Source organism: Leuresthes tenuis, unplaced genomic scaffold (genome assembly GCF_036924035.1).
Source record: "Leuresthes tenuis unplaced genomic scaffold, fLeuTen1.0.hap1 SCAF_1, whole genome shotgun sequence".
NCBI lineage: Eukaryota > Metazoa > Chordata > Actinopteri > Atheriniformes > Atherinopsidae > Leuresthes > Leuresthes tenuis.
In genome coordinates, this window is record NW_027325355.1 from 5,050,092 (window position 1) to 5,064,271 (window position 14,180).

The window sequence follows — 14,180 nt, forward strand, 5'->3', positions numbered from 1 at the left end:
GTGTCATTGGTTTGATTCCTGCAGCTGGACACGGGCAGTCAGAACATGCACCAGAGAGTGAAAAAGTTTAAATAACCTGGCTGCTATTCACAGTTAGCATGTCCTGCTAATGCTAATGCTAATGCTCTGCAATACCAGACACAGCCTCAGCTATAAATTTCCCCTAAGCCGGCCAGATGGACAAATAACATGGAGCTTTATCCTTTCAGCTGTGTGTGAAACATACTTCTGGGCCCTTTTCTAACCGTTTTTAACAGTTTTTTTTAATAAACTTCTTTCTGTAGTTTTGCTGAAATCTTTTGTCATTTAAAAAGTTTGATGATCAATGTAAAATTTAGAATAGTTCTTTCCAGGCTTATCTGGGTATCGTTTGGCTTTTTGATAAAACTGGAGCAAAAACATGAAGAGGAGTCATAGCATTATTATAAAAACTTGTCGGTGATCCAGGAAAGTATCACACGAGCAGAAGAAATACAGTTATCCTCAGTATCAGTGTCCGATTTCTCAGATTTACACTCTGAGAAAGACACCATTAAAAGACAGTCTGACTGTCCTCTTCAGAAGTGTCTCATGAAAACTTCATTATTCAGTTTTCTTTATATATCCAATATTTTATTTTATCCACAAATCAACAAGGATTGATGGCATTATAAAAAGGTTGTACATATATTTACTCATAAAGCCCACATCTGGAGTTAAAATGGAGCTAAAATGATCCTTATTAGGAGGATCTGTGCAACTTTTAGGAGCTGATACTCTGATCTGACCACAACACAAGATCACTTTTACTCTTCAACTGGACACATAAGTTTACCAGTTAAAATAATTTCGTAATTAAAATAAAGGAGATTGTAGGTTATTTGGGTTGAAAAACATTTCAGAGTGTGAGTTTCCTTCATCTCAAACTTTAGGTTTCACTAAAGCAGCTTTCTGGAATGAATCGCTGGACGAGCACTTCTGATGCCAGAAAAACACTCCTTTATATTTAAATGACAGCCTCAGAATGGTCCACTTCATGTTGTTCTTCAGAGTGTCTCAGATCAGTCAGACAGCTGCTGCTGACGTGCTGTTCGCCACACAGAACTAGATCATTCCCCCACTGAAACATCACATCTTCTCAGTGTCAAGCCTCAGTCCAGACTGCAGCTCCCTGAGTGCTGAACCGTGGGCTTCAGAGTTTAACCTGTGACAAATCTGAGATTACTCTGTTACTTTTCTGGATCCATGACAGCTTCTGGAAATGAGAACAAATTTAGAAATAGAGAAAATCTGAACTTCAGGCTTTGGGATGATATTGGGACCCTTTCCTCAAACAGTATCATTGTCTTAATGTAGTAAAAAGATTTAAGTTGATCATGTTACACTGACTCAGATGAGATTCATGGGATATTGCACACAGTGGGTGTCATTCTACAGAGTATATTATTAAATTTTTTCTGAATTAGATCAAAAAGCTCCAAATATTTTGAACTGTGACCTTAGTGGGTCTTTAAAGAACCAGTTTAAAGTTCACAGGAATTTGAATAAAAACCACAGTTAAAAGTTTAATGAAATGTGACTAGATGGTTAGAAACTGTTCAGAAAGGTTTTCAGGAGAAGAAGAAAAGTGGGTGTGGTTTGACATGCTGCACGCCACAGCTGGATCTTATTGTATCTACTGACAGTTGCAGACAGAGTCCATCAGTCAGAGGACCAGGACCAGAATGGAGCAGCAGAACAAGGATTTGAACCCTTCCACCAGGAACAGAGCCGGCTCATCCTCTGGTTCCACCGGACTACAGGTCAGTGTGGAGGACGCTAAAGACACGAGGACGAGTTTTGAAGTTCTGTGTATCCTCCGCTTGTTCTGGTGTTTCCTGGTTTCATCTCCTCTCTCTCTGAACTGGAGATACAGATGTGCTGCAGGCTAAATGATCTGCTGGAAGAAAATCAGTGGGCAGATTGTTGTGGTGGGCTTCAGATTTGAGAGGTTCAGGAGCAAATATTCATTATTTGTGTTTATAGTCTCTGGATTACATGAATTAAACCTGGTGGTGGTAATACTTTAATGGTTAAATGTTAAATGACAGGTTTGTAGAGCTCTCTACCTCAGTGTAAATAGTTGTTTTAGAGTGAAGCTAAGACTATTTCCCTGATTGCTGTTGAGCTGAACGGCTGTAGACCTCTGGGTTGTAAGCTGGAACAAAGGGTTAGTGTAAAGAATGCTATGTATTACCACAACTGTTACTTTTATTAATTTAAACCATTATTCATCAACCTTTTTCAGCCCAACTTCTAAATGGTGTTTAAGTGTACAACTTGGACAAGACTGCTTCATTCTATCATTTAGAAATATTGTAGCACAAGTTCCTTTTCAGAATTTCATCATGACAAAAAATAATGAGTGAAAGAGCAAAAAGAAAGAGTTTACTGCTTAAAAACCTGAACGTGTGCAGAACACATCAGAGCACAGTGTTGACAGCTGAGGGCACTTATAAACACACTCTCAGCATCTCAGCACGTTTGATCTGAGATATTGAGACCTGTGGCTCGGTCTATACACGTCTAGTTAGAATATGTTGGTTAGCTTAGAGATCTTTTGTGTGAACTTCAAAAGGATCTAATCCTTCTTCCTCTCTGTCATTGCAGAAACATATAGCCCAAGAGGGCTCCAGATGTCACTCCTGTAAACACTGTGGGAAAGTTTTCAAAAGATCATCACATCTGAGGTATCATCAGAGGCTTCACACTGGAAAGAAACCATATAGCTGTGGTCAGTGTGGGGCAGCTTTCACTACATCTTCCGATCTTAAGAAACACCAACGTATTCACACAAGAGAGAAACCATACAGCTGTGGTCAGTGTGGAGCAGCTTTCACTCAATTATCTAATCTAAAGACTCACCAACGTATTCACACAGGAGAGAAACCTTACAGCTGTGGTCAGTGTGGGGCAGCATTCACAACATCTTCCTATCTTAAGATACACCAACGTATTCACACAGGAGAGAAACCATACAGCTGTGGTCAGTGTGGAGCAGCTTTCACTCAATTATCTAATCTAAAGACTCACCAACGTAGTCACACAGGAGCGAAACCTTACAACTGTGGTCAGTGTGGCGCAGCATTCACTACATTTTCCTCTCTTAAGATACACCAACGTATTCACACAGGAGAGAAACCTTACAGCTGTGGTCAGTGTGGAGCAGCTTTCACTACTTCTTGCTATCTTAAGAAACACCAACGTATTCACACAGGACAGAAACCTTACAGCTGTAGTCAGTGTGGAGCAGCATTCACAACATCTTCCGATCTTAAGAAACACAAACGTATTCACACAGGAGAGAAACCTTACAGCTGTGGTCAGTGTGGGGCAGCTTTCACTCAATTATCTAATGTAAAGTTGCATCAACGTATTCACACAGGAGAGAAACCTTACAGCTGTGGTCAGTGTGGAGCAGCTTTCACTACATCTTCCAATCTTAAGACACACCAACGTATTCACACAGGAAAGAAACCATACAGCTGTAGTCTGTGTGGAACAGCTTTCACTCAATTATCTAGTCTAAAGACACACCAACGTATTCACACAGGAGAGAAACCTTACAGCTGTGGTCAGTGTGGGGCAGCTTTCGCTACATCTTCCCATCTTAAGACACATCAACGTATTCACACAGGAGAGAAACCCTATAGCTGTGGTCAGTGTGGAACAGCTTTCACTCAATTATCTCACCTAAAGACTCACCAACGTATTCACACTGCGTATAAATTATTGGTTTAAATGAACAATATATTTTACGGCAGATAAGAAAACATTCACCTGGGAGCAGCAACAGGAACTACCAATCAGAAGAATTTCCCTTGTTCAGATTAAAAATCTTCTTTGTGGATTACCACCTTCTCTTGTCAGGACTTTTGTTCTGAATGTTCTGTGGGTAGCACATGTTTGAAGAATCATTGAAAGTGCTTTATAATTTGTTGGGATAGTTGGGAACTATGGACGGATCTCTCACCGTTCAATTTAAATATGGCATCAGTTCTGAGTTGATAGACAGAACAATATCAGTGCCTTGAGATGACATAATTTTAATTTGGCGCTATATGAATAAAACTGAATTGAATTGAAAATGCAATCTTTTTTAAAGTAGATACACGTTTTATTCTATTATACTGAACATATATGTTTTGTTTAAAGTTAAAATTCACAAAGTAGCTTTGCACCAGCTGTGGGTATGTTTGTAAACATACAACATCTTTAGAAGCAAGATATCATTTCAGTTTGTATTTCATTTTTCTGCATTTTATTAAAGGTTAGATGTCAAAATTTCTCATGCGTTTCATCTTCTTGCTACAGAGATATTTAAAAAAAAATTGTGTTTGGTTCTAATCTTTGTGCTAATCTTTCCCAAAGACTTGGAAATTTTTAACGCAGTCTGAAAGAGGTTTGGAGTTGTTCCCTGTACTTTCCAGACAGCTGTTTGATTGTCATGACTAAAGCTGAAAGTTAAGGCTGTTCCAACACTAAAAGGGCACGAGGCTCAACTTCAAGCTGTGAAACTATGTCAAATGTCTGTTGTGTTGGTGTCAAGAAAATTCTCTCAAAATGAGGCTCAGAGTCGCTGGAGACAATACCAAACATTTATTCTCACAGCAAGGAGTCTGCATGACATATCAAGAAGCTGACACAGATTTGTCTGAGTTAAAAAAAAAAAAAACAATGATGCTATCGCTATTTAGTTTCCACTTTGTTTATTCTGTACATTTCTGTATATAACAGTGCTGAGCCTGAGTGAGATGGAGATTTCAATTTCCCAGAGGCAACCTCCCAAAGGGATTAATGAAGTCATCCATCCATCCTATGAGATCACTAGCCACACAAGGTTATGCGACATTCAGTCAAACAAGGATTAGACAGAAGTTGAAATAAGATAGATAGGAGGACTCTCAGCGCACAGTGTCTCTTGACCCTGCAGCATCTCACACATGGTACTTCCTTTTTGTCATAATATAACTTCGTGATTTTTTTTAACATATCTCTCCTGTTTATAATAGAAAAGAGGGTGTAAATTCAGAGTAGATTCATATATACACATGCATTTTTTTGTATATCTTCTACGTCATTGTCATTGTTAAACAGTTTGTTATGTTGACCTCTGTTTGTTCTTGGCTCTCAGTCTCCATGTTGCTGATCCTGGATCTGCTGAGATGTCCCAGGTCATTGTTGGCTTTGATCCTCATACATTTATTTTTGTCCTGAGAAAGAAGAAGTTCCAAAAAGAGAAACAGGGACTGCTTTTGAATTTGACATAGCCTATATCATGTCAGCGTTCATTTGGGTCTGCCGTTTTTCATTTAGTTTCAGACTTGTTATTGGATTCAAATGTTGATGAGTTTCTGTGACAGATAGGCTCCAGTCCCCCTGAAACCATGTAAAGCAAATGGAAGGATGGATAGTTTGTGGCACCTTTATTACCTCAATCTGTACATGCTCCCATCAGGCCAGCTAATACGCAGCTATAATATGTCCTACCACAATTATGCAGATGACACTCAGACCTACGTGTCACTGACGGCAGGAGGACACGGGCCTGTAGATACATTGTGTCACTGCATCGAACAGATCAGTGTGTGGATGCAAAACAATTTTCTCCAAACAAAACTGAAATCATTGTCTGTGGCCCACAGAAACAAAGAGAAAGTGTTATCGGTCACCTTGAGACTCTAACAGCCACATTAAATCAATAACATTAGCAGCTTTTTACCATCTAAAAAACATGGCCAGAATCAAAGGAATAGTGTCTAAACCAGACTTAGAAAGACTAATCCATGCATTTGTCTCCAGCAGGCTGGACTACTGTAACGGCCTGCTCACTGGGCCCTAAACAGGCTGTAAGACAGCTGCAGTACATCCAGAACGCTGCTGCTCGAGTCCTGACTAGAACCAGGAAATACAACCATATTAGTCCAGTGCTTAGGTCTCTGCTTTGGCTTCCTGTCGCTCAGAGAATAGACTTTAAAACAGCTCTGCTCGTGTACATCTCTGACATGTTAGAGCCATATGAACCAACTTGAACTCTGAGAACCTCAGGGAGGGGTTTCCTGCTGGTGCCCAGAGTCAGGACTAAACAAGGTGAGGCTGCGTTTTAGTTTTATGCTCCTAAAATCTGGAACAGTCTTCCAGAAGATATGAGACAGGTCTCAACTCTGACTATGTTTAAATCCAGGCTGAAAACAGTTCTATTTAGCTGTGTATATGACTCTCTTCACTTTTCATTCAATTGATTAATGATTATTTTTTGTTTTATGGAATTATTTTATTTGCCTTCTTGTGATTTTATGTAGCTGTAAAGCACTTTAAATTGCCTTGTGTACGAATTGTGCTCTACAAATAAACTTGCCTTGCCACACGAAACACAATCGATGTCATTTATTCACTTGCTACTGTACTGTTTGCTACCAACAATCAATAAAGTATAATTAATTTGATTTAAAGCATATTTGTGAGAGTGATCTTTTTTTATCAATGCCATTTATGCTTTTTACAGAACAATTGATATATTTAAGGATGGTTGAAGGCTGGTTAAAAGTAGTTAAATATTTCTGAAGCCGATTCTGATCTGTTTACATGTCCAAAATGATGTAATATTGTTTTACATGCGCTTAGTTGGAGAAAGTTGGAGAGCAAACTCCAACAAAACAACATGAGGGAGGTGTGGAGTTTTTTCATCGGTGGCCATGAAAAAAAGAGTGGCCAGGGAATGGAAGGAGGCCACTGAGTTAAACTTGTTCTTTAACCCCTCTAACTCCTGATCCCTTACCATCTACCTCAGCCTTATCTTACCTTATGTCTGCATCTGTGTTCCAAATCTTCAACAATCACAAAAACACTGAATGATATTACAGAACTCATGCTTCATGCTTATAGCAGCAGTTTTATTGAACAAAGTGCATGAAATTGGGAACTTTAAAATAAACTACAGTGTAATACAAAGTGTCATTAAACCTGGCTAAGAATGAAAATTCAAACGTTTTATTATACTAAGCTGCTGACATCAAAGCACTACAATTTAAAACTTGATTTAAATCTTTGTGTATAAAATTTAAAAACGATTTCAATCAACTGAAGTGAACCACAACACAGCAGTAAGTCAAATAGGATATTTTACACAGCAACATGAAAAAAATCACGTTTATAAAAATATAAAACTATTTACAATTACTATGTACATATCATTTCTATATGTACAGTGAGTTATTACAGAATATTTACAGATTGTTAAGGCATATTTACATCTCAGTTCTCCAACTTGTCTACAGCAGAGGTGAAGTCTTCATAGCATAAACTCTGTTGTTCAGACCTTTTGATGAGGACATCATCTTTACGGGGCAGAATGTCTTTCTCTTGTATCTTCTGTGTCCCTGTGTTGGTTGGGCACAGAGTGTACAGACTGGAATATTTTGCACCCTTGACAATTTGGTTCCAACTTCTAATGGATGCCCCTGGTGTTTGCGCTTGTAGTGCGTAGCTCTTGCCCAGGCTAAATGACCGCCAGTGCTGGGCAACGTGCCGGTGGTGTGTGTATCAGGCGGTGTGGACGCAGTTGGAGGAGCTGTTGCAGGCGTATCGGCCGGCTTAGGGATCACCTGACGGGCAGGCATTGTGGTCTGTGTGGAGGGGCCTGCAATCGCAGAGGGAGCTGCTGATACAGAAGGGCAGGGCAAAGGGCTGGTGATAGCACAGGTGATGGGAAGGACTGATGTAGAGGGACCAGCTATCACAGGGGTCACCAGAATGGCAGGTGATATGGGTCGTAAAGAATGCCCTGCAGTCTTAAGGGCTGCTGTAGATGCAGACAGGGACGGTACAGGCACAGCCTTCAGAGCTGTCGGGTCCTTGGCTCTGACAGCCTTGATGAGGAGCTTCATGTCTGCCCGGCTGTACGCCAGCACCGCCCCAGCAAGTGCAGACTTGAACACTGCGTACTTGGAGTGAGACTCTGCATCGAAACGGTGAATCCAGTGAAAGATGTGCAGACGCACAACCATTCCACTGTCCACCCAAGACTGGAACAAAGTCTCCACAGCTGTTGGGCCCTGTGCACGGCAACACCCACGGTCCACATTCAGGATGCTGGGGACAGGTTGGTTGGCCAGCCGAAACCTCTCCATTACTCCACGGCACATAGGTCCCAGCTTCTCTGTGGACTCCTCACAGGTCAGCACAAAAGTCACTATCTGGGAGTACTCATTTCCAATGCTGGTGAACCTGAGCCGTGACCCTCACCAGACAGCTTCTTCACTACCTTAAAAACATTTGGAGTTTGGATCCCAACTTAGTTGCTTGTTCTTCTATAATTTAACAGTGCATGACAATATGTTTATAATAGGAAATATGTTCTGTATGCCACAATCTATGATTGCGTTTTGATTTACATACTTTCTTGGTGGAATCCATCTTTAGCACAGTGCCAAAAGTGGAGAGGATCTGGCTCCTGTCGTCCTGCACGTTGTCGGCCTCTGCCAGCAGGAAGGCGTGGCGCAGGAGCCGTGCAGACGGGAGATTTCTTGGAGGAGGCGGAGCCTGAAATGTGTGACCTACTGCAGAAACAATCCCTCCAGGTTTCACTAAGCTCATAAGGAGTGTGGTGTACAGGTCTTTGCACTGAAGGTGCTTCTCCGTGTGGTTTTCCTGTATCTGACGCCACACCTGGACCATAGTGTTCCCTTCGGTTCGGTCCCTCAGAAGACGCACAGCATTCTTGTCCACACCACGCCTGTTAGTGGAGGAAAAATTGGTAACTTTAGGTCGGTTCAAATAACTTCTTTAAAGACACGTGCACACACGATGCTGAGTGAACTCAGGCAGGGAACACAGCTTGATGTGCCTCGCTCAGTTGTGTTATAATAACAGGATCCCATGCAAGCCACCGACCTAATGTGCCACCTTCTCCACCCCTGGCTGACTTTGTGCAAGGCCCACAGCACAGGACCTCCGTCAGCATCGTGTACCAGTTGGATACGTCACAAATGTGCCGTACCTGGAGTGCAGATCAGCGAAAAATATATAATAACAATAATGATAATAACATATAACAATATATAATAAAATCCAGATGATTTTCAAGGAACTTTTCCTTTTACATGTTTAGATACAATGTAATCATTATTCAACCATGATGCTTTTACTCTAACACAGCTGAATTGAGTTATACCCGGTGGTGGTAGCCAGACTTGTACAGGTACACATTACGACCCTTTCCAACACACTCATCGCCACGAGGACACTTCAGGGAACATCTCCAGACTCCTACAGGGCGCCACGCAAAGACACGGCTGTGGAAAAACAGGTGTGGTACAGGCAGAGCACCTCCGACGAAGCCTGGAGGTTCTGGAGGGGAAAACCACATGCGGTCTGACTTCATCACCCTTCGCCTCTTGAGCAGCGGTGGACTCTGGCAGCTTGGGTGGTGCGGTGGACTCTGGCAGCTTGGGTGGTGCGGCGGACTCTGGCAGCTTGGGTGGTGCGGTGGACTCAGGCTGCTTGGGCACTGAAGAGGGGTGAAAAAGCCTTTGGGAAACACTGGAGTTTGGCAGCTTTACCTTGTCTCTGCAACCAGAATCTTGAGTCTTAGACTCCTGGGACTGGGTAGAGTCTAAAAATGTATCAAATTTTTTATCTTATATTATGACTTATTTACATAAAACTACATCATATAAATTGACTGATGTGTCTTACTTACGTTCCACAGACTCGCATGCAGCTACCATCTCAGCTTCATCACCGGGCCATAATGAAGGACTATACTTAGAGGTGCTTTCCTGCAGTTGCTGGACAATAAGGCAGTGTAACAATCAGAATGTATGATATACCACGTTTCACTTACCAAACACAAACAAGCATACTTACAACACTAAACACTCAACACTTAGTTGATGAAATACCACCTATTTGAGTATTTGTTATTTTCTGTGTAATTCTAAACTTTCTCTTTCTGAACACTTACTTTCTCCTTCTCATAAATATACTTTCTGAACCTCTTCATCGTCACACTTGTGATGTGGGTCACCGGTGTGTTCAACCACCTCCTCACTGAGCTGTAGGCCTTCTGTGCTCTGTCTCTCTCGCTGTCAGTGAACTGCTCTGGCTTTTTCTTTAATCTTCCATGCTGACTGTAGAGCTCCCACATCTCCTCAAAGCTGCTGTCCTCGAAGCCTTTCTGACCATAGATGCACCTGTCGATGTTTGCCTCAAGGACAATGGAGACTTGTGTGAAGCTCTCTGCATACTCAGCGAGGAAGTCTTTCACCCACTGGTTCACTGCCTCTCCTCTCTTTTGTGTGTTTGACTTCTCTACCCTGTGCTTGTCAATTCTGCTGGAATGATATATATTACCTTAATTCAAACAAGCATCATTTATATCATCTGACTGTGACAAACAGATTAGTAATTGAACCAAGAATGAAACAGATGTGTAAACATGCCACCAAATTTGGCATATTATATATATATATAGGCCAAAAAAAAAAACCCAATTTGCTTTAAACCTTTATGTTGTCACGCATTTGCATGACTAAGAGCATAGTTTACCTGTGGAAGGGGTTCCATGGTGTAAAGGTCAGCACTCTGGACTTTGAATCCAGTGATCCGAGTTCAAATTGCAGTGGAACCTTCAGGTGTTTGCTGTCATGGTTGTGTTCTGGAAAGAAGATGAGTGGATGAGGTTAGTCAGTTGTCAAGTCACACCAGAGTGTGTGATTGACCAATTCCAAAGAGAGGCCTTAAGTTGGTTAATGTTGAAAAAGTGAAACATTCAGCTGAGAGGTTCTGTGCTATTTGCCTTCTCACCTCTGGGTGTCACTAATTGAATCTATTTGGTTTCTTCTTGCATATTCATTTGCAATGCATATATTTTTCCATGCTCTCCATTTGGAATTTGGATACAGAAGCAAAAGGAGAAGGAAACAGTAAAAACAATCCCATGGTAACAATCAGCAACAAGGAGAACTACTCAAAAGCCTGCACAATTAACCCGGTGCCCACCCATGGGCCAACCAATCATCCAATCAAGGAGCAGCAATTTCTGCCTGCCGGGATCTGAGCGCCAACTCCATGCGGTGCGCACAAGTTGTTACTGATTTAGGAAAAAGAGGATTGTACAATTTTACTCCTTGGTATGGATACTCTTTCAAAAAAGTCCAAATAAATAAAATATGTGGTTGACAAAACTGTGTGACTCAGTCCTTCAACACAAAAGGCAGGCAAAGGAAAATCAGCTGTCCTCTGCATCTAATCATAGGAGGATGGCCTGACTACGATCAGGGACCTGAGCAGCAAAGAATAGATAGACATGATAAATAATTATATATATGTACACACTAGTCTCCAATACTACTATGATAAAAAGAGATCCAATGTACAGGTCCAAGTTGTACAGGAATGTGTTGTAGAAATTTGTTCTATATTTTTGTTGTAAATTCACAACAGGTTTCATCATCTGCTAATCCTGGAGGAGACACTAGTTGGAAAGGAATTTATTAATAAAAATAAAAATGCTTATATTATAAGACTGAAACACCCTTGAACAGCAGATCACTGTAAAGACATACATATAATATTGTGATTATGTCAGTGGAAATGTAAAGTCAACAATATTGTTGACTTTACATTTCTTTTAACATCTTGTAAAAATATAACAATGTAAACATAAAAACAGCAACCTCAAAACAAAACATAGCATGTTACCTGGATGGAAAACCATGCGTCTCTACAGCCTGAAGGAAGAAATCTTGGGCTGTTGATGCCTTGTTGTTATTGGCAGCGTGTCGGTACATGATCTTTGTGAGCATTTGGAAAACATAAACCCCACAGAAACACATTAAACATTAACTACAATACTATAAGAATAATAAATGAATGAAATATTGTTCCATGTGTGATGTTAGACTTAAAGCTATACTTACCTTTCTGGCATGTAGCACAGCACTTAGTAAAAATTTAAACATGAACAACTCCCCCTCCCTCCAAAGTCTCCCCCTCTTCCCCCTGCCTGACCTGTGACGCTCCCCTCCTCCCTGACGTGTGAGGTGAGAAAGTGATGGTGCGTTCCATCTCCCCCGGATGTCGGAGCGGAGAATGTTGTCAAGTTATCAGCGGTCCAGTTACCACGTCCATCAAGGCTATTCTTGTGCTTGCCGTGTCCGAATATAAACAACTTGTGATCTACCAGGCTAATGTTAGCACGGCCTGCGTTGTAGTTCGTGTGTAGTTTCAAGACCTGGTGGCTTGCTTTTACATTTTAGTGTGCCATAAGCTTATTAGGAGCATTTTAAGATTACAAAAGAAAAGTGTAAAAATGCCAGAAAGAAAAGTATAGCTTTAACAAAATTAAGTTGAATATTATATCCCACACTATAATCTCCATGGGGACACTGACCTTTCTTAAAGAAACATCTATTCCAAACATTACCACACCATATCTGTGAAATAAAAATGTATCAATTGTTTAATGCAGCTACATCGTGGTCCATTACACCAGATTCCAGAAATCTGCAGAATGTATGCCATAGACCATTTTTTAAATCAATATATAAATATATAATGTCCATGTGATGTCCTTTGCTGTCAGCTTACCTGATCAACTTGTGGTTGGTATCTTTATGTACGAGTGACAGAGGAGCTGCGACATTGTAGGTCCTTCTCACAACACATCCGAGGCTTGTCATTCTCTGTAGTATTCCTAGACTATCAACCCGGTGCATCGAATCCCACACTCTGTCCACTGAACTCTGTGGCCTAAAGCCGTAAGACGACCTTTTACCATTCTGTGACCTGTAGGAAAAGAAGTGAAAACCACTTTTATTTAAGATATATTGATTGATAATCATGTGAACAAACAATTTAGGCATTTAACTTTTTCTCAGGTATACATGCTATGATGACCGTTGTTAAGATAATGTCCAGGACTCTCCACTAAGGCACAGACTAGAAAATTGAAAAAATAATATTGATAGCCTTTAGGCTATAAAAATAGCAGTCATTAAAGTAGCCGGCCCTCAGCTAGACTTAGTTGTGGAGGCTATATGGCCGGCAGCCGGTGCCTGTGGAAAGCCCTGTCATTTCAAATGTTACTATTATGACACAAATCTTTTTATAATGCTATGGACAAGTGCATGATATAATGCAAATAAAAACTTTCTGTAAAAAGCACCAACCCAAATTCTGGGAGTCTTGCTTGATGGCAGAGACCAAGCTGTCAAGTTCATCATCTGTCATTTTACTGTAGCCTTCCCTTTTTGAGAGGCCCCACTGTCGCATTCTGCGTTTCAGTGTTCTCACTGATACACCAGCAGTGTGGAAATACAGGGGGCAGAGAGGTCAATTTCAATCAAATGCTGGACGTGGTCTTTGGAAAAAAACATATGCCGGCTTGTTTACAGATACGAGACTTGTGTTCTTTTCACTGATTTTTACTGTGGTCTTCATCGTCGGCTTTCACCACAAGTACACCGTAGAACTGATAAAACACAAATGATGTACAAATATTACATTACACAAGTCTCAACTAAAAGAAAATATATTATTTACAAACATAAACTTACATACCACTTCGGCCTACAAGTGGACAAACCGGTAAACTTAAAACCGCTTATGGTCTTCGTTGATTGCTTTCTTAATTGGATCCATATCAATGATACCAGTTTACCGGACCGCTTTTTAAAACCGGAAGTGACATCACGGTCACCTTAAACTAAACTTATCAAGTTTTAACTTTTAACTTTTACCTAACACCAAATGTTATTAACTATATCCTTTAAACATTGCTAAACAATAAATATAAACATCAAAACACTTAAAACAAACGTGTTATACGGACTTCCTCTATGGCCATAAAATCATAGCTGCATCTAGTGGAGAAACATAAATATAACTGCCGTTAAATTGCCTATTTGACAGTTTAAAGTGGCTGCACGTGCACTTTTTCTATCTGGCCTCAATACATTTCTGAAATGTATTCATTTGTGTTTGGAAAACATTGGAAACTTTATTTCTGAGCCCACATCAGTGGGTTCTGGTTGTTAACACATAGATGAGGAGACAGTTCAGTGTGTGAGGATAAAAGAAGAGGAGAACCTGGGACATCTGAGCAGATCTGGGATCAGCACCTTGGATATCAGCAGGGATTCTTAGGAAGGAAGGAAATG

The 14,180-nt window shown here is 40.7% G+C and overlaps 3 protein-coding genes across 5 annotated transcripts in view; 2 read left to right on the forward strand and 1 right to left on the reverse strand.

Annotated features, from left to right (window-relative positions):
• Window positions 1–14,180, reverse strand: part of LOC140294513 (protein NLRC3-like) — a 1,060,349-nt gene that overhangs the window by 812,122 nt on the left and 234,047 nt on the right. The window lies entirely within an intron of this gene.
• Window positions 1–14,180, forward strand: part of LOC140265576 (uncharacterized) — a 180,399-nt gene that overhangs the window by 88,992 nt on the left and 77,227 nt on the right. The window lies entirely within an intron of this gene.
• Window positions 1,704–3,759, forward strand: LOC140294593 (uncharacterized). Its single transcript, XM_072379600.1, has 2 exons — window positions 1,704–1,781; window positions 2,629–3,759. Exons 1-2 carry the CDS (start codon window positions 1,704–1,706, stop codon window positions 3,757–3,759), a joined length of 1,209 nt encoding a protein of 402 aa, XP_072235701.1.

Coding starts and splice junctions, on each gene's coding strand:
- LOC140294593 (XM_072379600.1), top strand. CDS start 1,704: ATGGAGCAGCAGAACAAGGATTTGAACCCTTCCACCAGGAACAGAGCC. Junction 1,782..2,628: donor CTGGTTCCACCGGACTACAG/GTCAGTGTGGAG, acceptor CTGTCATTGCAG/AAACATATAGCCCAAGAGGG.